At 43.5% G+C, this 26384-nt stretch overlaps 1 protein-coding gene across 1 annotated transcript in view; it reads right to left on the bottom strand.

The window, feature by feature from the left end:
* The window catches only part of ANGPTL6 (angiopoietin like 6), a 69405-nt gene that overhangs the window by 17931 nt on the left and 25090 nt on the right, over positions 1-26384 (bottom strand). Inside the window, exons 2-3 of the mRNA XM_082252982.1 lie at positions 14114-14717; positions 1760-1940 (exon numbers count right to left, since the gene is read on the bottom strand). Of these exons, the coding sequence (XP_082109108.1) occupies positions 1760-1940; positions 14114-14695 (763 nt within the window). The 5' untranslated portion in view covers positions 14696-14717. The remainder of the gene's footprint in view (positions 1-1759; positions 1941-14113; positions 14718-26384) is intronic.

The following is a 26384-nucleotide window of genomic DNA, read 5'->3' as shown; positions in this document are numbered from 1 at the left end:
ATTGTTTTCTGGACACGGTTAGATAATTCAAACCTCCCACTTTACCTTGACACCTATGAAAATAGGGGCAACAAGAAAAAGTATAATAATATATGGGCAAGATGTCTCGCAGGCCCATCTACTGTACTGGATTCGCCCCTTGATGCACATGCCTTGGGCTTATGTGAGGCTACCTGTGTTCCCTCCTAGTCTCGGTTGACTAGATGACCCCCTCTACACCTCCTATTCTCAGTTGACTAGAGCACCCCTCTACTTTGAGAAGATTCTCTGCTATACATTTTATGGCATTTTGGATTGATACGTGAGCCACCTTGTAAGGTACAGCTTCAGGCTGGGTTCACACTACTGCGAATTGGATGCGGATTTCCCCCACATCCAATTCGCATGTCAGGAGATTATGATCGGCTCCCTATGGAGCCGGTTCACATATCTCCAAATCGACTTGAGTGAATTGCACAGGAGTCCTGTGCGTCTTCTGGTCTGAATTCAGTCAAAAATTCTGATTGAAATTAGACCTGAACAGGGACGCACCAGACCTCTGCTGTGAGCCGCCCCGTGCGGCAGTGTGAGCCCAGCCTAAGTTATATGGATGTTTGTGTTCCCTGTGTGGGTTGGTCCACCTGGAAGATTTTCATCTTTTCTTCCTGCTAATAGACCACCAGACCTATTTTTCTAATTTATTATTTGTCCAGATCAGGTATTTGGATCTTTGGTAGCAGCTTCATTTTTTTTTTTGCACAGAATTGTTAGCGCACTCACAATTACTTTATCAATAAAACAGATTTAAAAAAAAAAAAAAGGTTGACCTGAAATCAAAAATTGATATAGGGAACATTGAAAAATGCAGTACCTTGGGAAATTAACTTTACTCTTGAAAAATAGTAGTGCACTTCCTGACATAGCTATATATATGCAGTGTGAGATCAGAGACTGCTAGTATCATGTGATTTAGTGTGAGATGAGATGTGTGAGATGTGAGGATGTCACTGCTGTGCTATTCACTTTTCTCCTTACTGAAGGGGTAGTCGTACCTGTGGACCTGCAGCAAGCATCTCTGTGCTCCTGTTTCATTCAGTCTGTGGATCTGTGCTTTCTGAATCTCTCCTGCTGTTGCATGGTTGTTCCTTCACCAATCATTAGATCATTAGTTATAAGGGGGGGGGGGGGGGGGTAACTTAGACATAAGGAAGCAAAACTCTATTTTTTGAAGATGGCCACCTTCACACAGACACATATTGTAAAACAAGGCATGGTAAGTCAGTAGTGGGGAAACGTTTAGATGCTTGGAGCCTATAGACAATACTAGTCTCTAGTCCTGTGCCATCTGGTTGCTTTTCTTGGGCACAGTTTTCACAGTTCAGGTCCTGTCTAAAACACCTTTTTTTATGCTTCGGGGACTATGCTGGAGATCTCTGCTCTTATTTTTCCATGTCTACCCATCTGATGTGTTTCTTATGAGGTCATTTGGCTTTTCCTATTGGAGATATGTGTTATTTTACACTGTTGTGAATGTAACACCTCAGGGTGAGCAGAAACACCCTAAACCTCAAGTTACTGATGGAGTCTTAGCCTAACAGACTCAGCCTATAAGTGAAAATTTCCTTTTAAATGGGCTGGTCTTTTAATTTTTTACTTCCAAATAAGACTACATTGTGCCATTTTCACATATACTTACCATCCAGTCTTCTATATCCTGTATAAAATTAATTTTTGATACACATTTTTTTAATTGCTATCTTTGTAATCCCATTTGAAGTACCTGTTGATTTTGTGGCCTCTGGTTCTGTGACAACAGGGGTACTGGGTGTTGTCCTGGGAACTGGATCTGATTGTGTCTGAGTACCTTCTTTGCTGGTAACTATGTAATCCCTTTCCTCTTCATGCATTTGACGGTTCTGTTTCTTCTTCATATCAGTAGGATCAGCATCAGATGGTGTAGCCTGAAAACATACAAGGCACATATTTTGCTGAAGTCCAAACTCACGAGACTGCAAAAGAACGTAAAAGAAATCTTTACTTAGGAAATATGAGAGCTGCTATTACTAACCCTTCCTTCTGAAAATGCTATTTGCCTTAAAGCTCTTCCAATCCATTTCCTTCACTTATCTGAAACAAGTATGCAAATCAGTTCTGACACTGATCTTGGTTTCTGCATGCTTGTTTCAGGTTGTTTCAATGTATGTGACTGTATGGCTAAAATATACAAAGAATGCCAAAAAGGGTCCCCTGGAAAGATACAAATAAAAACGCACCTCTCCTCCGACCTGTGTTGCTGAACACCGCTGTAAAGAAGAGAAACCACGATATGCCAATCACCCCATCTGCATCCCAACTTGCCTACTCCCTCAAGCCTAGATGGAAAGCTGAGGCGGTGAGATGGATGATAAGGGCTGGAGTGAGGTGTTGGAAGTTGGTAAATTAGTGTCTCCTAAAATCTCAGACTTACGCAAATATATATTCTCCATTGATCATCTTACCCCGGAACGAATGGCAAAGTTTTGTCCCTCCCGGAGCCCCATGTGCCCCAAATGTCTGATTAACACTGGTACCTTTGGGCATCTGCTGTTGCATTGTCCTTGTATTCAGGGATTTTAGGAGCAAGTTGTCCAATTCCTTCATGACCAGATGGGCTCACTGGTGACAATAAATCCTAGGCAATGTCTATTGGATTCATTCCCAGACTGCGATATAGATAAACACACTCTTAAGTTTGTGCATGAAAATTTGTTTAGTGACAGAAAAGTGGTGGTTCAAGGATGGATACAGGCTATACCTCCACTCACAGCCTGGATTAACAACATACAGTGGGTACGGAAAGTATTCAGACCCCCTTAAATTTTTCACTCTTTGTTATATTGCAGCCATTTGCTAAAATCATTTAAGTTCATTCTTCTTCCTCATGAATGTACACATAGCACCCCATACTGACGGAAAAACACAGAATTGTTGACATTGTTGCAGATTTATTAAAAAAGAAAAACTGAAATATCACATGGTCCTAAGTATTCAGACCCTTTGCTCAGTATTTAGTAGAAGCCCCCTTTTGATCTAATACAGCCAGGAGTCTTTTTGGGAAAGATGCAACAAGTCTTTCACACCTGGATTTGGGGATCCTCTGCATTCCTCCTTGCAGATCCTCTCCAGTTCTGTCAGGTTGGATGGTAAACGTTGGTGGACAGCCATTTTTAGGTCTCTCCAGAGATGCTCAATTGGGTTTAAGTCAGGGCTCTGGCTGGGCCATTCAAGAACAGTCACGGAGTTGTTGTGAAGCCACTCCTTCGTTATTTTAGCTGTGTGCTTAGGGTCATTGTCTTGTTGGAAGGTAAACCTTCGGCCCAGTCTGAGGTCCAGAGCACTCTGGAGAAGGTTTTTGTCCAGGATATCCCTGTACTTGGCCGCATTCATCTTTCCCTCGATTGCAACCAGTCGTCCTGTCCCTGCAGCTGAAAAACACCCCCACAGCATAATGCTGCCACCACCATGCTTCACTGTTGGGACTGTATTGGACAGGTGATGAGCAGTGCCTGGTTTTCTCCACACATACCGCTTAGAATTAAGGCCAAAAAGTTCTATTTTGGTCTCATCAGACCAGAGAATCTTATTTTTCACCATCTTGGAGTCCTTCGGGTGTTTTTTAGCAAACTCCATGCGGGCTTTCATGTGTCTTACACTGAGGAGAGGCTTCCGTCGGGCCACTCTGCCATAAAGCCCCGACTGGTGGAGGGCTGCAGTGATGGTTGACTTTCTACAACTTTCTCCCATCTACTGACTGCATCTCTGGAGCTCAGCCACAGTGATCTTTGGGTTTTTCTTTACCTCTCTCACCAAGGCTCTTCTCCCCCGATAGCTAGGAAGGGTTCTGGTCATCCCAAACGTCTTCCATTTGAGGATTATGGAGGCCACTGTGCTCTTAGGAACCTTAAGTGCAGCAGAAATCTTTTTGTAACCTTGGCCAGATCTGTGCCTTGCCACAATTCTGTCTCTGAGCTCTTCAGGCAGTTCCTTTGACCTCATGATTCTCATTTGCTCTGACATGCATTGTGATCTGGAAGGTCTTATATAGACAGGTGTGTGGCTTTCCTAATCAAGTCCAATCAGTATAATCAAACACAGCTGGACTCAAATGAAGGTGTAGAACCATCTGAAGGATGGTCGGAAGAAATGGAAAACACCTGAGTTAAATATAAGCAAAGGGTCTGAATACTTAGGACCATGTGATATTTCAGTTTTTCTTTTTTAATAAATCTGCAACAATGTCAACAATTCTGTGTTTTTCTGTCAGTATGGGGTGCTATGTGTACATTCATGAGGAAGAAGAATGAACCTAAATGATTTTAGCAAATGGCTGCAATATAACAAAGAGTGAAAAATTTAAGGGGGTCTGAATACTTTCCGTACCCACTGTATAGTAAGCAATACTTTACACCACAAAAAAATTATCTATACCAATAGAGACTTCCCAGGCAAATATAATAAAATCTCGGATAGATGGCTACAGTCTCCATTGACTTGTACTTCGCAATGGTAGCCCAGATTTTTACGCTGTCCGTGGTGTAAACTAACACTTGGGTTTCTTCTAGAGCTGCACAATTCTGGATAAAATGAGAATCACAATTTTTTTGCTTGGAATAAAGATCACAATTCTCTTACGATTCTCTGCATATCTTTTACATTATACAAAAAAATTGGGCTAACTTTACGGTTCAGTTTTTTTAAATTCATTAACCACTTCTAGACCGGAAGGCTTTACCCCCTTAATGACCAGGCCATTTTTTTGCAATTTGGTACTGCGTGATTTTAACTGGTAATTGCACAGTCATGCAATACTGTATCCAGACTAAATTTATGTCCTTTTTTTTAACCACAAATAGAGCTTCCTTTCGGTGGTATTTGATCAGCTCTGTGTTTTTTATCTTTTATATTTATATTAAGGAAAAATGCTGAAAATTTTGAGAAAAAATTACATTTTCTATTTTTTCTTATAAAAAATATCCAGTAAACTCCATTTTTGTCATAAATTTAAGCCAAAATGTATTAGCTACATGTCTTTGATAAAAAAAAAACATATATTTATTGGTTTGGAATTTACGCAGCTTTTACTTTCTGGCTCATTTCTTGAAGTGCCAAAATGGCAGGACAGTACAAACCCCCCCCCCAAATTACCCCTTTTTGGAAAGTAGACACCCCAGTGAATTTAATTTTTTTGTCACAGGTGTTGGAAAAATAACAAAAAAATAAATAAAAAGTTTGTTACACAAAGTTGTCATTGAAATGATATATTGCTCACGCATTCCATGGTTATATGGGGAATTAAATCCCAAAATACATTCTGCTGCTTCTCCTAAGTATAAGGGATACCACATGTGTGAGACTTTTTGGCAGTCTAGCCGCGTACAGGACCCCGAAAACGAATCACTGCCTTCAGGCTTTCTAAGGTTGTAAATTGTTAATTTGTTTCCTCAGTACCTATCACAGTTTCAGAGGCCATAAAATGCCAAGATAGCACAAACCCCCCCAAATGACCCCTTTTTGGAAAGTAGACACCCTAAGCTATCTGCTGAGAGGCATTTTGAGTCCATTGAATATTTTATATTTTGCCACAAGTTTGAGAAAAAATGACAACATTTTTTTTTTCTTATACACAAACTTGTTATTTAAATTATATATTTCTCAAACATGCCATGGCTATATGTGAAATGATACCCCAAAATCGATTCTGCTGCTTCACCTGAATACGGAGATACCATGTACAGGACCCCAAAAAACAATTACCGCCTTCAGGCCAAGATAGCACAACCACCCCCTCCCCCAAATTACCCCTTTTCTTGAAAGTAGCCTAAGCTTTTTGCTGAGAGGCATTTTGAGTATTTTGCAGATCTCGCTTTTTGTCGCAAAGTTTTTAAATTTAAAAAAATAAATACATTTTCTTTTTCTTTCTTAATTTTCCAAAACAAATGAGAGCAGCAAAATACTCAACATGCCTCTTAGCAAATACCTTAGGGTGTCTACTTTCCGAAAAGGGGTCATTTTGGGGGGGGGGGGTTGTGCTATCTTGTCTTTTTATAGCCTCCGCAACTGTGATAGGTAGTGAAGAGTGAAATCAACAATTTACGCCCTTAGAAAGCCTGAAGGCAGTGATTGGTTTTCTGGGTCTTGTATGCGGCTAGGCTCCCAAAAAGTCTCACACATGTGGTATCCCTGTACTCAGCAGTATTTTGGGGTGTCATTCCACATAAACCCATGGCATGTGTGAGCAATATATCATTTGGTGACAACTTTGTGTAAAAAAATAACTAAAATTTGTAATTTTCCTAAAACTTGTGGCAAAAATCTAAAATATTCCATGGGCTCAACATGCCTCTCAGTAAATAGCATGGGGTGTCGATTTTCCAAAAAGGGGTAATTTGGGGGGTTGTTTGAACTGTCCTGGCATTTTATGCCCAATATTAGAAGCTTATGCCACACATCACTAACTCTTTTAACCACTTGAAGACCAACCACTTTCTGACACTTTTTGTTTACATGATAAAATTATTATTTTTTTACTAGAAAATTACTTTGAACCCCCAAACATTATATATTTTCTTAAAGCAGAGGCCCTACAGAACAAAATGGTGGGTGTTGAATTTTTTTTTGTCACACTGTATTTGTGCAGAGATTTTCCAAACGCAATTTTTTGGGAAAAATATATATTTTTTAAATTTAATGCACAAATACACTATATATTGCCCAATTGTTTGTTAAAACATAAAAGACGGTCTTATACCGAGTACATAGATACCAAATATGATCTGCTTTAAAATTGCGCACGCCCATGCAGGGGCAAGAAACTACGTACATCTTTAAAAGCCTTTACAGGTTACCACTTAAGATTTACAGAGAAGGTTTACTGCAAGAATTACTGCCCTCGATCTGATGTTTGTGGTGATACCTCACATGCATGTTGCAATTCCAGTTTACATATGGCACCAGACCGATACTTGCATTCGCCTTTGCGTGCAAACACAGGGGGGACAGAGGGGGTTGAACTTTTCTTTTTATTGTTAATTTTTTTTGCTTTTTGATTTTATTTTGACACCTTGCCTTTCATTTATTTTTATCATTTTTATTGTTATCACAGGGAATTTAAATATCCCCTATGATAGCAATAAGTAGTGACAGGTACTCTTTAAGAAAAAAAAAAAAATGGGGTCTATTAGACTCTAGATCTCGCCTCTGCCATTAAAGCATCTGACCACACCAAGATTGGTGTGATCAGATGCTTTCCCAATTTTCCAATGGTGCTGTTTATATCTGGCGAAACCGAAGTCATAAAATGCTCGTAAACAACAAAGGTGACCAGCGCTATGGAATATCTCAAGTGTAAAATATTTTTTAAATACAGGTGTAAGCAGCCACAAACCAACCCCTGGAGAACCAAGGGCAAGATGTATGTCAAGAGGGAAAAGTTTGTATGAGGCGCTACCTGTTTGAGCAGTTTCTATAAAAAGGGGGAATGGTAACCCCTACACAAGTGTGTGTGCACCCAAAGAAACTTAATAAAGTGCTTGGTGCAGGAGGTGAGTTAGCAAACACCCCCCAAAGAAAACAAAAGTGCACAGTGACAAATAAATAATGTACTATACGTGACTGCTCGTATGTTTAAAATATTATAAACTTGATAACATATAAAGTGCCAGTGAAAAATGTGCAAAAATGCAATAGTAGTGAATTTCAATAACAATATGCAAGCAAAAAAGATTTTTATTATATTAGAAGAACACCCTACAAGTGTAATAAATAATGGTGAATGGGTGAAATTTCAAACTCAAAGTGTATTGTGAGTGAGGTGCCCAAATATAGCAACCAATCGGTAACACTCTCACCCAGTATTCCTCTTCTGGGCCAGAGAAGTAGATATGTAGCCACAGAGGAAAAAAATCCAATCCAAAACAGGGGTTCCTTCAGCCCGGCGGACCACGTTGGGAGCTGCCTCCCTCAAGAAGTATTAATCTGTGGTGCTCAAGCAGAAAGATACGGGACCCCAATAGCGTAGCAATCCATATAATGTACAGTAGCAAGTGCAGAGAAACTTACACTTCGGACCGATCACATCAGCCATAGATAGGACGCCGGGACGATTCCGCGTTCCACGGCTCCAAACCACTTAGACCGGAAGTGACGTGTGGCGTACGTAGCTCCACCCTACGCATTTCATCATCAGACGTCTACTGGAGCGGCGCCATCTAACGTATTCTCTTGTAGCCCATGGTGTCCTAGCAACCGGTATACAAATAGCGGCCATCTTAGTGCTCTCGCAAGCCACTCGGCAGACATATTTATCCACCCAAAACATGGATTCGGCTTGCTTAGGACACGGCCGTTCTGAATTGGCTAATTTACATCATGTGTGATCAGTCCGAACAACATACATAATATAAACAGTAATACTTTATTAGAACAAAAATACGAATAAAATAAAATAGATTAAAAAAGATTGTGTTTGAATCGACATTATTAGCTACATGTGAAAAAATATGTGAAGAATATTAAAATATGTGAAAAATATGTATCTTCTGTTGCAAATTACATTATATGTAAATCAATAAAACAAATAGGAATGGGCAGGAAATTGCTACGGTCTTGTGGGGAAGGACATTTTTATTTATTTGTGAACATGTATAGTTATTATTTCCCTGAGTTGCAAATAAAAATGTGAGACGCAACCCAAAAAAAAAAATGTGAGACGCAACCCAAAAAAAAAAATGTGAGACGCAACCCAAAAAAAAGGAAAAAATGCTCGTAGCTTCCGGTATCTTAGGCCATAGAGATTATTGGAGCACTTCTGGTCTCCAATCAGCAATATGGTCAGCTGGTGGAACCAGCGGCTGTAATCTCAGGTTACCCTGGTGGGACAGGAGAGCTTGAGAAAACCGTTGAAGGCTGCGGAGGGGGGGTGTCCCCTCCCATTGCTTGTAAAAGCAGTCTAGCAGTTAATTATCTGCTAGGATTGCTTTTACATGAAAGCCAACCTCTGGCTGTAAAAAAACAATACCAGAAAGTGTGTGGTATGCCTCCCAACATCCACCCACTTCTAATGATGGGCATCTATGCAATTGGATTCCTCCATTCTCATGGATTGATGTGGATGAAGAAATCTCTGCCAAGAAAAGTGTTAAAAAATATATGGCGAAGCATAGGGGAGATCCGCCCTCTGTGTCCACCCCATTCACCATATATGCTCTATTTTTTAACTGTGGTGGTGAAATCACCTCCTTCAGCGCTGCAATCATTGATTTATGTACCGTAAATGGTACCCTTTCCAAATAAGGGTGACACCAAGTCCCAAACAATCTTGCCACTGCTCCCCATGTAGTCTGTGTAGTTGGGGGGCTTCACATTGCTATCTTTTCCCTCGTAAATCCGGAAACTACATGTATAGCCTGTTGCCCTGTCATACAGCTTATACACCTTGATCCCAGATCTGGCATGCTTGCTGGGGAGAAACTGTTTGAAAGAAAGACGGTAATAAAATTTAATCAGGGACTCATCATTGTAGACAGCTTGTTGGGGCATATACAGGGATGCAAACTTTTGGTTGAAGTGGTTTAGGAGGGGCAGAATTTTGTGGAGTCGGTCATATCCTGGGTCACCCCGAGGATGACAGAGTTCATTGTCACCTAAGTGCATGAACCGCATGATTTGCTAGTATGTAGTCCTGGCCATGGCAGCAGAGAACACAGACATATGGTGAAAAAGTCAGCGGACCAATATGACCACAAATCACTCTTTTTAGTAATGCCCATGAGGAGGGATAGGTCCAGAAAGGTTTTAAATTTGGAAACAGTGATACATTTCCATGCAAATTCTCTGGCAAGGGTCAAATTTGGATTGGCAGCGATGAATTGATTGGCATATAAATTGCTTTGGTCCACAATAGATCTGTAAAGATCTTCTGTGAAAAACGGCTCATAAAAACCAAGGGGAGTAAAATTGGCTGTTTCCATCTGAATTCCAGGTTGGCCAGTGAATGGGGGGAAGTACAGGCGCTGCAGAAGTGGTGGGCTCCCAATCAGGATTTGCAAGTGCATCAGGAAGGACACTATGGGCTCTACGGGCCTGTCTTTGAATTATTGGTGGCTGCAGGACACTACTTGTGCTAGCCACCGCTCCAGCTTGAACTGTACTTATGGGACTCACCACGTAACCAAGTGTTACTGCAGTGCTGGTTTGACTAAGACCAGGATATACTAGGCCGCTGGTACTTGCCAGCTAACCAGAAGGTTAAGCGGCACTCGTACTGGCACTCTGCTGCATATGAGAACCCTGCGGTTGTTGCACCTCAGAAACAGAAGAACGGTGTCGGGTACGCCTGACCTTAGCAGAGCTCTCTGTCAGGGTGCCTGCTGCTCTCTACAGGTTCGAATACTGAGCCTGATTCAGACAGTGAGGCTTCCCCATCACTCTGTACCTCTGTTTGGACATTTTGGACAATAAATGTATAGGTACCTAGTGTGACTCACGGGTAAAAAAGCACCTGGTTGTCAAGGACTGCTTGAACCCCTTCCATAAAATGTAACTGCTAATGCTAGCAGAGATAAGGCCTAATTCTGCTAACGCTGCGGTTTAGTGTGCTGTGTATTGGAAGTGACAGTAATCTGCTGATGGGCAGTGGGGGATGGGCAGAGGGGCTAAACGCAGGTGCTGGCAGGTGTCGGGCTGATCCTGCTAACGCTGCTTTTTGGGAACACTAAACTATTGGGGATGCTAGTATAGTTCTTATTGGATCAAAGATATTGATTCATTCAGACACTATACTAGTGTAGCACCCTCCTAGGTGGGTTCTAGGAAAAGCATATCGTGGCCCTGTCTGCTTATCAGGGGGGCCTGATCATTCAGCTAGGCTGTCATGTGTTTCCAGGTGTGTCTGTTGAGTCTGGGGAGTCTCCCACTGTGTCCAATGAGGGCTCTTATTGGACAGTGGATGAAACCTGGCCAATAGCACACCAGGGCTGGCATCTATCCCAGAAGGCGAAATTTGCCGCAGTGCACCCTGGGATGGGGTATAGGTCTGATGGGAGCACATGACAGAGGGTCTTTGGTGGGAAGCAGAGTCCCAGGAGGAGTCTGATGGCTGTCACTCCTCCTGTCAGAGAAAGCAAGTGTGTCCTGGGCGGTCGGCCTAGAGGACCGGAGGTTGAGCTGGGCTGCAGAAAGGGATCCAGAGTGCTGTGGACCGAGTGGACCTGCTGGGCAGAAGTTTCTCAGGAAAAACAGTGTTGTGAGTACTCAAAACTGCCCAGTAGTCTGCCTAGGATAGGGGACCACTCCAGAAGGTCAAAGGGATCTGAGAGCCAGCTAACCAGTAGAGAGGTTTAGAGAAAGGTTTAGAGAAAGGGGGTGCCTGTGTCTAAACCCTGAAGAGAAGTGAGAGAAAAGGGGGCCCTGAAGTGTGCAGCAGGGGAGCTTAAAGAGGACTTCTTTATTCAGAAAAGCAGTCACAAGTCAGTTCAGCGTTAACAGGCATCAAGCCAGCGTTACCCAGCGTTGACCGGCATCCTGCCAGCGTCAAGTTAGCGCCAATCAGCAAGTGTCTCTGCCAAGTTGTACATAGTTGAGCCAAAAGAGTATCCCACTCATCCCTTCTCCTATCCAAGTTACAAAATAAATACAAAAAACCCAAAGATATTGGACTGGTCATTGTCTCAGTGCTCACACTTGGAGAATCATGCACAAAGGTACTTTTGTTGCACCCGGTGACCCAGGGGGACCCATAAGCAGCAAAACGTATGGGAATTGTGCTACACTAGTAATGGAGGTGTATAGTGTGTGTGTGTGTCACTGGCATTTAAAGGACTAAAATGTATTACTAAATATGCAGTGGTACCGTGATACTACTTCTTTAAAAGCATATATTGCTCACTATGGCTGAGCCTCTTGTCTGAGAGGTCTACTTGTTGTATGTCAATTCTATTTTCTTATCTTTATTTCTATTTATCTTTTACTTGTATTTATATCTTGTATTTTTTACCCATCTCAATAACGCTTGGTTGTTGATAAAAAAAAAAAAGAGAAACCAGTGCCCAAAGTCTCCTCAGAATCCGACACTTTCAGAAGTGTCTCCCATCCTGCTTTGTGGTTCCTTCCATTGACCCCTACGACACTACTGGGCACATTTGTCACTTAGGATCCAGTGGATCAAACCACTGAGTGTAGAAGGAGACCAGGAAATCCCCACTCCTGGATGTGTTGGACATTGATATGTTTTTGGCAATCATTCACTTTTCATTACAGCTGTGTTTGGCAGTGCATGCAGCAAGGTAAATTTTTGTTATGATTTTTCCAGGGAACCCTTTTTGACATTTTTAATTTAGTGGCTGAGCTGCTTTACATTATGTTGACTGTTGCAGGTTCCTCTGGCTGAACTTTTGTTTTGAGCAACTACAAGCAAGCTACTGATCAAAACCTACCCAAATGTCACACTTGCAATTTAGTAGGGTCGGTTACAAGTCATACAAATGGCAAATACTGAAAAAATCTGGTGAAAAACTGTTCTCTTGAAAAACACTAAACAATAGAACTCTTTGCAATTGCAAGAACAGAGATTGAATTAGTTTGCTGAAGAAGGAGTTATTTACTGTAACAGCTCAGAAAGGAAGGTGGATTAGCCTTCTTCATGCAGCTACTTCCATAAGTACTTCTAGGACCCTGTCAGGGAAAACTTGTGCCTGTGCTCAAGGTAATGCCCATGCTCAAAGGAATGCCTGTGCTCATTGAAATGTGCCCATAGAATTGTGCACAGAATTAGGACCCTGCACGCATTTATACGGGCACGTGCACATACATGTTTGATGGACTTTGGCGCCCAGTGGCCTATTTAAAGCACTACAGGACTGGGATCATTGCTGGGTGGTCATGAGCTCCTACTGCTTGTGACCTGATCCTCTGTTGACCCATATCATGACCCAACTTGTTGACCCTGCTAGTTCCTGAACCTCCATTACTGACTTTGGTTTGTGAGCTGCCTGTTCCGGTACCTTCCCTGCTTGGTTAATATTGACCCTGGCCTTGTTCTGACTTCACTCCTGGTTCCTGACTATACATTTCTGCTGCCCATCTGACTATGCATTCAAGATCCTTCATCTATCTGCTGCCAGCTTGCCTGTTCAGCTCCACATCTGCTACCAGATCTCCTACAGGCACTCGTGCCTGTCAGGGCACAAACACCAGGAGAAGGGCTCTAGGACCCAGCAGCGCTATCAGCACTTTGGCAGGAGAAGGACTTTAGGACCCAGCAGCGCTACCAGCAATTTACCTGGGCCTATATAAGGAAGCCTGCCAGTGATTTTAGTTGCTGGTTGATCTTCGGCTCCTCCAGTGTATTATCCCTGTGATATTCCAGTTCCTGTCTCCTGTTACCAACCCGGCTTGTCCTTGACCTGTCTCCTGATTGCTTCCTGTGTTCGACCTCGGCTATCCACCTGACCACGCTTGCTCTGATATCCACCTGGCTCCTGATCTTGGCTATCCACCTGACCACGCTTGCTCTGATATCCACCTGGCTCCTGATCTTGGCTATCCACCCGACCACGTTCCAGTCTCAGCATTATCCAAGTCCTGCAAACACCTCATGGGTGCCACCTGTCTGCTGATTCCACTCCAGCACTCCAGCTGTACTCTGGATCCTCCTGCACACAGTCCAGCAGGCGACCCGTGCTACTTTGGGCCTGACCTCTCCTGTTCTCATCCTCAGGGGGGTCTGGAACTTAGCCGCAAGGGAAGCCCTCTCTCTCCATTAGCCTCCAGCACCAGGTACGAGATAGTGCCACTCTGTGACCTGTTTTACCCTTTTATCATTTCCAGGGAAAACAGGACAAGAGGCGTAAAGGTAGCCCTCTTGTTGTCTCAGCCTTGACCAGGTATGTGACAAACCCACAGTAAATTATTATTTTTTTTTAAAAGACTACAGTACTTTTCTAAAATGGCACAGGAAAATGTTCATGCATTTTTGACTAGGAGTCAGAAAGGTATCTACTCCTGATAAAGCAGGCTGGACCACAATTTATCACCCAGGATTAACAAAAGTACTTATTTTCATTATTTTTTTGAGCTTAAGCTATTTGATCAGTCTTACCTTATCAGCCTGGGGCCGCGAGCTGGTTTGAATACATTGCTCCTCTAAACGTGCTATGGTAATACTCTGGTTGTTAACTAAAGAAGCTAGGACATTATACTTCTCCTGGAGGTCTTTATACTTGGAGGCCAATTTGAGAACTTCGGCAGTGGCATTGATTCCTCTGCTTTCCTCCTGGACAACGTCAGTTGATTTATTGTTCCTCTGGTTGACTTCATACAGGAACTGGGTACGGAGGTGGCTGAGACGGGATCCCATGTTCCTATTCTCTTTTCTAAGATGATCCATTTCAGTGGCCACCTCATGGTCAACATCTACCATTTTCTTAAGCATTTCTATGTCAGTCTGCTGACGGTTCAGCTCCTGTTTTAGTTCCTCTACTTCACTTCTGTTTACTCCAAAAGCTTCAGGGAACTTTGCAGTGCTAATGCAGACAGCCCCAGTAATTTTTTGCTGTGGTACCACAAACGTGTATGTGCATTTGGGTCGACTTGCACCATTGTTTTCTGAGTATTCAAATGCCAGCTGAAGGTAGCAAAAGTTTGGAAGGAAAGCTAACCAGAGAATGGCGTAAAAATTCATCCTAGTATTTGTTATTTTTCTCCTGTAAAGACAAAATAGAACAAGTCAGATTTTACTGTTTGTTAAGAATGCCACCACCACCACCAGTATATGGCTATAATCCAAAATCTATAATAATTCTCAACCATTATGACCTCCATGACTAAGCCCCAGGGCCAGGGTGAAGAATGTCGGGGACGTGGCCTAGACAAAGGGAGCTGAGTCTGTCACTATCCCTATGATACATGGCTTGGTGTGGTGTGTGGTTATTGAAATGTTTTCTGTGTTTTTACAATAAATCATGTTAATTTCCAAGCTACCTGTATAAACGGTTTGAGTAGATTTAAACACTAACTGAATGAAACTGCCATAAACCTGTAAACCTGCCATATTTATTTCTCATAAAATAATGCTTTTACTTTTTTTTCATCCATTTTTTCATCCCAGTGCTGCTGAATTCCTCTGGCCTTATTCAGACCCTTCCTGTCTATATGCACACGTTCCAGTGTCAGCTGCACATCATTGCTATGGAATGACTTCCTGATAATAGTGATCAAAATTACATTAACAAAGCTTATATGAGATATTAGTGATTTGGTTTTAGATCTATTTTATCATAAGAATTTGTAATAATTATTTCAAAATTCTACATACTGCCTGTCCACCCTGGTTGTGGTTTATTACACTGCAGTGAGACTGCAGTAAATGTGATACTTTCATTGGTCTAAAGCAGCCTTTCTCAACTTACTTTTACTCCAGAAGAACACTTCATTTTCAGGTCTTGGGGAACCCTTACTTAAGCCATATTATTGAGAGTCACTAGGGAAAATGCTCCTTAAATCAGTGGTATGAATGCCCCCCTTAGAGTGGTGGTCAGAATGCCACTCTAAAGCCCCGTACACACGTAGCGATTGTCGGCCGTAAATATTCGGCTGACGACCGATCTGCCGATTGTAGGCTTGTTAGTATGATGCTTCCGACAGCGCATTTTTGGCCGAACAGAATCGGGTGTGCAGGCATTAAAATTTTTGTTGGCCAACACCAGAACGGCCGATTGTTCGCCAGTCAGTACAGAATTCGGCCGACAAACAGCCGATTAGCAAGACTGGGCATGCTCAGAAAAGAAAAAAAAAAGACAAGGAAAGTTAACCATCACATGACATCACTTCTGCAGTCGGCTGTTGTTGGCCGACAAAATTTGTGTGCAGTCTTTTGCAGTTTTCAACAGACACGACAGCCCTGGACAAAAGACGGCCGATCATTCGGCCGATGATCAGTACGTGTGTACGGGGCTTTAGGCCATTTTCATACAGGGCGGACTCCGCCAGAAGTCTGCCTGCTCAGCGGGGAATCTGTCTGCTGATCCCCACTGAGCAGGCGGATGGCTTGTCCGTGTCTTCTCTGCTTATACAGAGCAGAAACACACAGCCTGCTTTCCTCTGGGCGGTCGGAAGTAAATGGACCACATGTCCATTTACACCCAATGGCTATCCAACTTGCTAGATGGGTGGGGAACAGACCCCCATTCATCTGTTTTTAGCAAATAGGATCAGATCAGGTGTCGGCGGGTGTCAAAGGACGCATCTGTTGACACCCGCCCCTTCATAGAGAGAGACTGGAGGGTCTGATTGGGTCCACCTTAAAAATAGACAGGGGGACCTGATCCGTCTACCTGTGTGAAAGGGACTGCATGTTTTGCCAAATAGCATTGGCCCTGGAACCATGCAGGTGCCATCAGATGAGAGGTCAATTAGCCACAGCCCATGGAACTCCTAGCAACCTTTGGAGGAATCCTAGTTGAGAAGGGATGGCCTAAGTCAACATTTGTCCTCAAACTGTGGTCTACATACCAATGACAAGTGTGCACTGGCTGGTCTACAGCCATCAGCTACATTCAATCATGCTAAAACGGATGTCAAGGCATTGTGGGCAGAGAGCTAAGCCATAACTGCAGATGTAAAGTTGTCACCATAGGTGCCTAATGTCACCAATAGAACTGGAGGAGAAAAGAATAACATATTATAAAAAATGTCTTAAGAGTCTGTATTCTTACAACCCAACTCCAGAAAACTTAAAAGAAAATCCCTTGCAGTGGGGCTGCATCCACACTGCAAGAGTTAATTGCTAGTTTAGGTCTGGAGGACAAAGAAAAAGAAGATTTACTTGCAGGAAATTCTACTTCTCCCCACTGCTAGACCAGTTCCTCCAACATCTTCTCCCTCATATTCATAAGGTGTAAGGTCTTGACGTCATCAAGAACACTGCAGGGTCCTTATCCATGCATTGGACATGATGACACTGGGGGAGGGTTCACCACCAGAGCATAGGGGAAGGCTGCCTACCAGGAAAGTGCAGGAAAATGTAAGTTAAAGTGCAAAAACTCTCCCCTAGACTAAAATAGCAGCTAACCCCTGCAGTGCAAGTATAGCACCACTGCAAAGGATCATTTTTATGCTTGTTGGGCTTCAAGAACAGAGATCCATATCAGAGTGTAGGCAGATGCCTACAGAAGGGTTAATGTTATTTCTGTGCTGACACATGTTCTGTATTAATCTGGTGCAAGCATGCTGTCTTTCCTGTAAAACTTTTACAAGGTTGATGTGTGGGTTTGAGAAACTGATAGGCTAGATTTTTCAGTAAATTTTCCACAGATCCATATTAAAAGGGGCTCTTCAGTGCCCCCGGAAAGAGCTGCTGGAAACACTGTGTAGACGCAGGCTGTTATGATGCTGGACGATGCCCCCCAGCTGGGGGGCCCACATGGGGTTTCCTGAGGGACTGGGGGCCTGAGGACTCTTAACCACTGATGTTGGGCCTACTGCCTTTAGGGATCTTTGCCAACCATTGGCAATATGGACTATGTGCTACCTCAAGTGGATAATATACCAATCATGGACTATGCCTATAATGGACACAAAGGGCTTTATGCTGTTATTCAGATATGATTACCCTTTGGGCACTAGAGCACCATATACAGATATTCATGTGAGAGGCTGCCCGATAAAAACTGTTCCTGTATGTTGCCGTTTTCCGAGAAAGTTATTGTTACCTGTTTAATGCCTGTCTTGCCTGGCACATCCCAAGAACAGGGGTTCTACCATGGGGACTGTAGGTTACAGTACACTAGATACTGTAAACTTTAGTCCAGCATATAGTTTGCTGTCTAGTGTAGGCTATATTATTGTTGCTAGGGACAACCACACATGTGTCATTAGCTTAAGGCACCAAACCAGCCAGGGAATGGGTGACTTGGCATAGAATGACGGTTACTCTGGTAGCAAAGGGGTGTTGTGCTTGTCCCCTTCACTTGCAGCCAGCTTTCTGCATTCTGGGGACCTAGCCTGGGAGTTACGAGAGAGGTGTAAAGTGGTCCCCTTAGAGAGAGAGAGAGAGCGAGAGACAGAGAACAAGCATGTAGTTACAGAGGTATTTCCTGTATCCTAAATGTTCATTGTGGACATGTCACTGGCAGTAGGGTGACAGGTATTACTGGGTCTTTGAATGCTGGTGCAGGTTCTGCAGCCCTGGTTTCTAAATGCTGCGTATCTGAGAGTTGATGTTCTCTGAATGTGGTAGTGTTTGCAGTGCTTAGGTTTTAACAGCACAGTCAGTTATCCATGGGTTAATTGAGGGTTAACTGTGTTCATTGTGGCTTGCTTCTAAGTCTGGAGTTATGTCTTAATGCTGATCTTCGCATGAAAGCAGACTCCTGCCTGGAACCCATTAGCGAGTGTAGTTCTACTGTCCCCCACTAGGGCACCTAGGCCGCACCCACAAGCTAATAACAATGCAATGTGCAGAATTTGCCAGGTGGATTCTCATTGCTTGTTCTAGGTTAGAAAAAAAAGAAATAATAAAGCTGAAGGTGTTCACAGCAGTTGGGCTTCAAACATGCTTTTACCAAAACCTTTACCAGATTGGCTAACTGGTGGGAAGAAAGAAGGGCAGTGACTTAATAGCGGTTGGCAATCAGGTAGGATAAATGGTGAATGAGGATCCCAATTTACACTAACAGATATAATAGAATTTAAAAGACCATCAGGACAGAGTCCGAAAAAGACCATAAAAGGGTGAAAAGCAGATAAGCAGAGGAAAAGGTGCCTGGCATAGACACCAATGCAGCTGGCTGAGCAGGAGAAGGTGACAACAGTGAGGCAGAAAAAAAAATGTTGCTTGAAAAGTGTAATGAACTGGGCAGAAGGTGACAACAGCTGGAAAGAAAGCAAAGTATAAAGTAGAGCAGCTAAACAGAAGTAGAGTGGAAAAGTGACTGATTGGGTGGAAATTTGGAAGCAGCTGAAAGACTCGGGCAGAGTAAGGTTGACGTGGCCTGCCATGGATTGTCCTTCGCATTGGTGGCTTGGTTTCAACTGCTCCTCAAGCCATAAAACAATATTTGTGTTCCCAACAAGCTCCAGCACTGTATAACATAAGGTCTAATGCAAATCACCATGGCTAAACGCCTCAGCACGAACTAAAGCTTATATTTTTAAAAGGTAATCTTACCCTTCAACTTTTAAAGCGGTGGTAAACTCTTACATATACCTAGCGAAGGGACTATTCCCACATAGATTTAACAAATCCTTCTACTGTACATACGATTTACCTGTTTATCCAAGTCTTCTCTTCTCTTCTCTAAAATATGTAAAACAGTGCTGCACAAAATAAAAATCCTCCCACATACAGATATGTATCTAATTTAAATGGATGGTGAAAGGGTATACATATTTTGGATATTTACACTTTTTATGAGGAGTGAAGTGTTTGCTGCATTTTAAAAATCTGGGATTAGAAGGTATCTCGCAGGAACTTTTTATCTTTTTAGTATATTCTCTTCTCTTCTCTACATTTGTTCAAAGTCCAAAATTTATAAAACTTGTCTGGGAGATCAGAAAAAAGGGGGTGGAGAGCTGAAGTTGCACACTGCAACTGTAGAGCTCTGAGAGCTGATTGGAGGAAAGAGACATCCCCATCCACACAGCACACAGGAACAGAGCTGAGGCTATCAATCAGCTGGAGGTCCCTCCCCTGTCACCTTTTTTCACTTGGTGTCAAGAAAACTTGTCAGAAGTGATGCATGCTGATAGCAGAGGAACGAAGCACCAGACAGTAAAAAACACTTAGTACTCTGGATTGAGACAAATACACAATTTAGAGGGCTATGCTTTGTTCATATTTTATGTCTGAGGTTTACAACCACTTTAAGATGAACATGTTCTCATCCAATTGTTTTCAGCAAGATAGGGCAACCATGACATCGGTAAACAATTCTTGGAGGCTGCGTAAACTAGCTTCTGTAACAGATCCTTGTTTTTTTTTTATATAAGTTATTCTCCAGGACCCCTCTATACTTATTGCTCCAATATATATCTTATTTTCTACTGCATCTGTCAAGTCCTAAAGAATGGGACCTTTTGAACTTCTAAAATGTGTTAGCTTTAACTAAAGGTGACTTTCAATCAATACAGCTTCTGCACTTTACGCCTCATGTCTGGCGCTTTCCTTCTTGCACACTAGTTACCTGAGAGACGTGTCGCCTTAAAGAGTTTGTAAACCCAGATAAAAAACGAAACAAAAAAAAAAAACTTGTAAGACAAAGGCATACCAAAGCTGGTATGCATCGCATACTAGCGCATTATGGAATACTTATCTCACTCTGTGATTGGCAGGAGTCGCAATGATGTCACTCACACGCATGCGCCATTTACGGCAGGGGCTCTGAAGGTCTGGCACAGTAAGCTGGACCTTCAGAGATCATGCGCCGATGACATCATTGGCTGCATGCACTCAGGGCCGTCTTTAAAACAGGGCAAAAGGGGCAGCTGCCCCAGGTCCAGTCATTGTTGTGGGGCCCAAAGCAGCTGCCCCATGAGCCCGCACTGCCTGCAAATAGTTGATAAGTGGATTTGAGGGGGCCCAGGAAAATGTGTGCCCAGGGTCCAATCATTATTAAAGATGGCCCTGCATGCACTCTATATATCTCCTAAACTGTGCAAGTTTAGGAGCTATTCACAGTACCTACAGGTAAGACTTATTATAGGCCTACCTTGTGGGTACAATTAAAAATGAAGACTTTACTTCCTTTTTAACCGCTTGAAGACCAGGAATTTTCTGGCACTTTTTGTTTACGTGTGAAAATCATTTCTATGCTAAAAAATTAATTAGAACCCCCAAACATGATATATATATTTTTAAAGCAGAAGCCCCAGAAAATACATTGGTGGGTTTTGCATTTTTTTTTATGTCACATGGTATTTGCACAGTGGTTTTTCAAATGCAATTTTTGGGTGAAAATATACTTTTTTAAATTTTAATGCAAAAAAAAAACAATACGTAATACAATGTTTTTGTGATGTATAAAAGAGGATGTCACGCAGAGAAAATAGATACCAAACATGTCAAGCTTTAAATTTGCGCACGCCCCCGCGCAACATCGACAAATTACGTAAATTTTACTAGCCATAGGCGACGCTTTAAAAGCCTTTACAGGTTATCACTTTATATCTACAGAGGAGGTCTAGTGCTACAGTAGAATTACTACCCATGATCCGTCGTTCATGGTGATACCTCACATGCTGCTGCAGGCATCATCTCGGTACAACCACTTGAAGTCACATGACGTACCAGGTACCTGATTTGGAGGTAAGTAGCTTCCTAAATAGGAGAACTTTCTCCTGCATTAGACTTTTTCTCCCCCCTTCTGCAATGCTAGGATTACCTAAGTGTGTATATTCCTTCTAACTCTCAATTATTAATTGAGCTTTAATGTTTCCACTAGCTAAGGTTCACTTTACCAGTAATATCTTCATGTTTCTGACAATCAAGTTACAACACAATACTGTGTAGAAGTAACTGAAATTCAGCGACTCAGCAGGAAAATGTTATTCTATAGCAGTGACTGCTCTATGTTATGTTGCATCTTTGATCACAGTACGTCTTTCACAAAGGGAATTTTAAATAAGCCTGGTCGTGCTGATTTACTGCTACAGCAGCACACTTGTCAGTTCCAAATAATCCAAAACAAGTATAGTGGAAAGAAAGGAAGTAGAAGTAAGATTTTCTGCTGACAAACTAAAATGAAGCCAAAACCTCAAAGTCCAGGCCTTGGCAGGTCTGTTGTGTGGTTACCAATACGCAGTTGCAGACAAAATACATTCAAAATGTCTGTCTAGATGTTGTCTCCCTAGAATAGTGGTGACATTCCTAAAACCAGTCATGATTGGGCTTATGAAAGAATTTCAATATTTTATTTTAAAGTGGATGTAAACCCTCACATTAACTCAGTAAAGTGAACAGCCTCAGATGATACACACAGATTAAACAAATCTCCCTAAATAAGTTTTACATGTATATCTGCTGTCTTCAGCTTTCTATACTGTTTATAAAGTGAACATCGTGTTAGAAATGTTTTTCCTGTCCCAGCACTGGGTGTGGAGTCTTGGCATACACTTCCCTTCCAACCATCCCTGATTCACCGGGACTGTCCCAGAAATTGGTCCTTGTCTCGGAGTCCTGGCGAATCATGGCTTAGTCCTGCACTTTTTGCACCGGCGTGGGATGTCTTGGTTCCCGCACCCCACAAGCAAAAAATACCAGCCCACATCTATCCCCGTCTGCTCTAACAGTGTAGAGCAGAGTGCACTGAACCTGCCCCTCCTTCCTGTGTTTTCCTGTACACAGAGGAGGCGGCAGGGAGCAGCACACCACTCTCCAGGATCGGCTGATCTGAAGTCTGTGATTTTTATGGCATGGGGCAGAGAAGGGAGGCATGAAGCAGAGGAGGGAGGCATGGGGCAGAGGAGGGAGGCATGGGGCAGAGGAGGGAGGCATGGGGCAGAGGAGGGAGGCATGGGGCAGAGGAGGGAGGCATGGAGCTGAGGAGGGAGGCATGGAACAGAGGAGGAGGGAGGCATGGGGCAGAGGAGAGAGGCATGGGACAGAGGAGGGAGGCATGGAAGAGAGGAGGGAGGCATCATAGGGCAGAGGAGGGAGGCATTGGGAAGAAGAGGGAGGTATGGAGCAGAGGAGGGAGGAATCATGGGGAAGAGGGTGAGGTGGGGTAAGGATGGAGCTGGGATAGGATCAGGGGGAAAGATGGAGCTGGGATAGAATCAGGGGGATGGATGGAGCTGCTATGGGATCAGGGGGAAGGATGGAGCTGGGATGGGATCAGGGAGAAGGATGGAGCTGGAATGGGATCAGGGAAAGGATGGGATCAGGAGGATGAATGGAGCTAGCAAGGAATCAGGGGATGGATGTGGTTGGGGGGATGGATGGAGCTGGGATGGAATCAGGAGCATGGATGGAGCTGGGATGGGATCAGGGGAAGATAAAGCTGAGATGGGATCAGGGGATGGATGGAGCCGGGATGGGATCAGGGGGAAGGATGAGGCTAGGATAGGATTCTGGGGATGGATGGAGCTGGGATGGTAGCAGGGGGAAGGATGAAGCTGGGATGGGATCAGGAGGATGGATGGAACTGGGATGGGATCAGCGGGAGGATGAAGCTGGGGTGGGATGGATGGAGCTTGGATCAGGGGGATAGATGGAGCTGGGATGGGATTAGGGGGGAGGATAAAGCTTTGATGGGATTGGGGGATGGATGGAGCTCGGATGGGATCAGGGGGAAGGATGGAGCTGGGATGGGATTAGGGGGAAGGATGGACCTGGGATGGAATCGGGTGATGGATGGTGTTTCAAGATGGGATCAGGGGATGGATGAAGCTGGGATGGGATCAGGGGGAAGGATGAAGCTTGGATGGGATCAGGGGGAAGGATGGTGCTGGGATGGGATCGGAGATGGATGGAGCTGGGATGATATGGTTGAATGGATGGATCCGGGATAAGATTGGGGAATAGATAGAGTGGGGATGGGATCAGGGGATAGATGGGGCTGGGATAAGATCGGGATGGTGGATGGACCCAAGATTGGATCGGGGTGGTGGATGGAGCTGGAATGGGATTGGGGTGGTGGATGGAGCCGGATTGAGATTGGGGGAATGGATGAAGCTGCCCCTGCATTCTGTACATTACATACTCATGTACCTTGCATTATGTACTTTACATACTCCTGCCCCCTGTACTCTGTACATTACTTACTCCCAACCCCTGCATTCTGTACATTACATACTCCTGACCCCTGCATTTTGTACATTACATACTCCTGCACCCTGCATTCTGTACATTACATACTCCTGCACCCTGCATTCTGTACATTACATACTCCCCCTGCATTCTGTACATTACATTCTCCTGTCCCCTGCATTCTGTACATTACATACCCCTGACCCCTGCATTCTGTACATTACAAACTCCTGCACCCTGCACTCTGTACATTACATACTCCTGCCCCCTGCTTTCTGTACAATACATACTCCTGTCCCCTGCATTCTGTACATTACATACTAAAGTCCCCTGCGTTCTGTACATTACATACTCCTGACCCCTGCATTTTGTACAACAAACTCCTGTCCCCTGCATTCTGTACATTATGTACTCCTGGACCATGCTCTCTGTGGGTCAAGCACTCCTAATTTCAGTACTGACTACAGCCTTCAGTGCGTTACATACTCCTGATTCTTAAACACATTGCATTACACACCGGGGATCCCAACAGTCTGCGTTATGTATCCTAAAACCCATCACTGACTGCAGCACTCCCCAACCCTTGTGCTCTGTTTTTCAGACTCCTGCACTATATACACAATACTATACATTACAGTATATACTTCTCACCAAAGTCTTCATTGCGTCTTGCTATGCAGTCCCTGACTGTTTTAATTAATTTCTTTTTTAGGTTTAACTATATCCCTTAAGCCCCTCCCACTGCAGTGATTGGCCACACCCACGTTGTGCTGGTCTTTTCCCTCCTCCAGTGTCCCTCATTCTGAAGTTCAAATGTTGGGAGGTATGGATACACTGTGTGACAGCTGATTGGAGGAAAGGCACCCCCTCCCCCTCATGGGCAGAGGAAGGAGGAAACATGCAATGCTGTGCTGTGAATAGACCAGCTCTCTGCTTATCTATCTCTATGCATCCACCCCGACACAAATTTCTAACTGCTGTTATCTCTTGTGTCTGAGAACTTGTCCGAAGAAGTTATCATGCTGATAACAGAAGAACGGAGCAGCAGAAAGACACAGGATTTAGGGCTTTGGGGAAAGATAAGTAAACACTGCAGATATATGTGCCCAGTTCAAATTTCATGAATGGGGTTTACATCCACTTTAAATTATGACTAATGTGCAAGCCTGCTTATCAGGATTTATATTTAAAGGGGAAGTCTACCTTAACACTAAAACTGCTACATCTATGTACATGCACAATCTAACACTAACCTATCTAGCCCTGTAAAGAATCAGTATACATACCTTTTTATAGCCAATCCGGTCACTGCAGACAATGGCTGTAAAATTAATGGGAAGTGACATCACCCATAGACTTACTATGGGGCTTCCGTTATCGGCTGCCTCCTCTGCACTGGCCTCCACAGCGAACCTGCCGCTGACAGTTCAGCGTGGGACCGGACGAAACTGGAGTGGCTTCAGAAAAGGTATGTATACTGATTTCTTCTTTACAGGGCTAGATAGATTAGTCTTAGATCATGGATACCTGTAAATGTAGAAATTGTAGTGTTAGGGTGGACTTTATACCTTTATAATGGGGTGTTGTTTTTTAAAGCTGTTAAAGCTGAGCTCCAGGCACAAAAAATGTCATTTAAAGTGTAAGTTCACCTTTACAGAAAATCTGTAAGGTGACCTTACATTGGACCCCCTCCCCCAAACCCCCCCAGAACCAGTGTCCCACAACCTCTTGATGTCAGGCACCAGGATGCCCCTTCATTGGTCCCTGGATTTGAAATCCCTACGGCTTAAACTCCTACCTGTACCCCTCAGTGTGTACGGACAAGAGGCATTCTAATTGGTCAGCACCATCACATGAATGGCGCTGACCAATTAGAATCCGTCCAGCCCGTTCTGTCAGCGCTGCAGGGATTTCAAAGTCCTGGACCGGTGAAGTGGCATGCTGGTGCCTGACAGCAGGGGATTGCAGGACATTGGTACAGCAGAACTAGGAGGGTGGGGAGGGGGTCCAGTGTGAGGTCACCCCACAGATTTTCTGTAAAGGTGAATTTACACTTTAAATATATTCTTCAATAGCCACAAACTAACTAAATCTACTTTTTATCCACCAAATGACTTTGAAAACCCAGTTATTACCATGTTAAAGTAGTGGTAAAGTGATTGCTGTCATACATAGCCTTTGCAAAGAGCAGAGCTGTGGGAGGGGCTTAGTAGCTCCACCCATTAGAGGCTGTCCGCAGAAAACTACAGGACCAGTCACGATGTACAAGGTGAGAAAGCAGCAGTGACCAGTTTATATTAGAGGAAGTATCACAACGGATTACTGCACATATCCGGAAGAAATATACAAAACACACCAAGATTTAGGTAAGAATACACATGTATCTTGTATTTTCATAATATTTCATAAACCTGGAGTTCAGCTTTAAGCACCTCATTGCTGTGCTATAGCCGAAAGATGGCCACAGTGCGGCTCTGTTGTTTCGGAAGGGCGGCCATGGACGTCCTTTTGTAACCACGCTCCACGCACGCACCCCTGGGGCACACATCAGGCGCACTGCCTATCAGTGCCCCCCATCATTGCTGTCTATTAGGCCTCATGCACACTAAAAGCCAGTAGCTTAGCT

This window comes from Pelophylax lessonae (assembly GCF_965119305.1).
Source record: "Pelophylax lessonae genome assembly, chromosome: 4".
Classification (NCBI taxonomy): domain Eukaryota; kingdom Metazoa; phylum Chordata; class Amphibia; order Anura; family Ranidae; genus Pelophylax; species Pelophylax lessonae.
The sequence above is the reverse complement of the archived record's forward strand: the minus strand, read 5'-3'. Positions and strand labels throughout refer to the sequence as shown.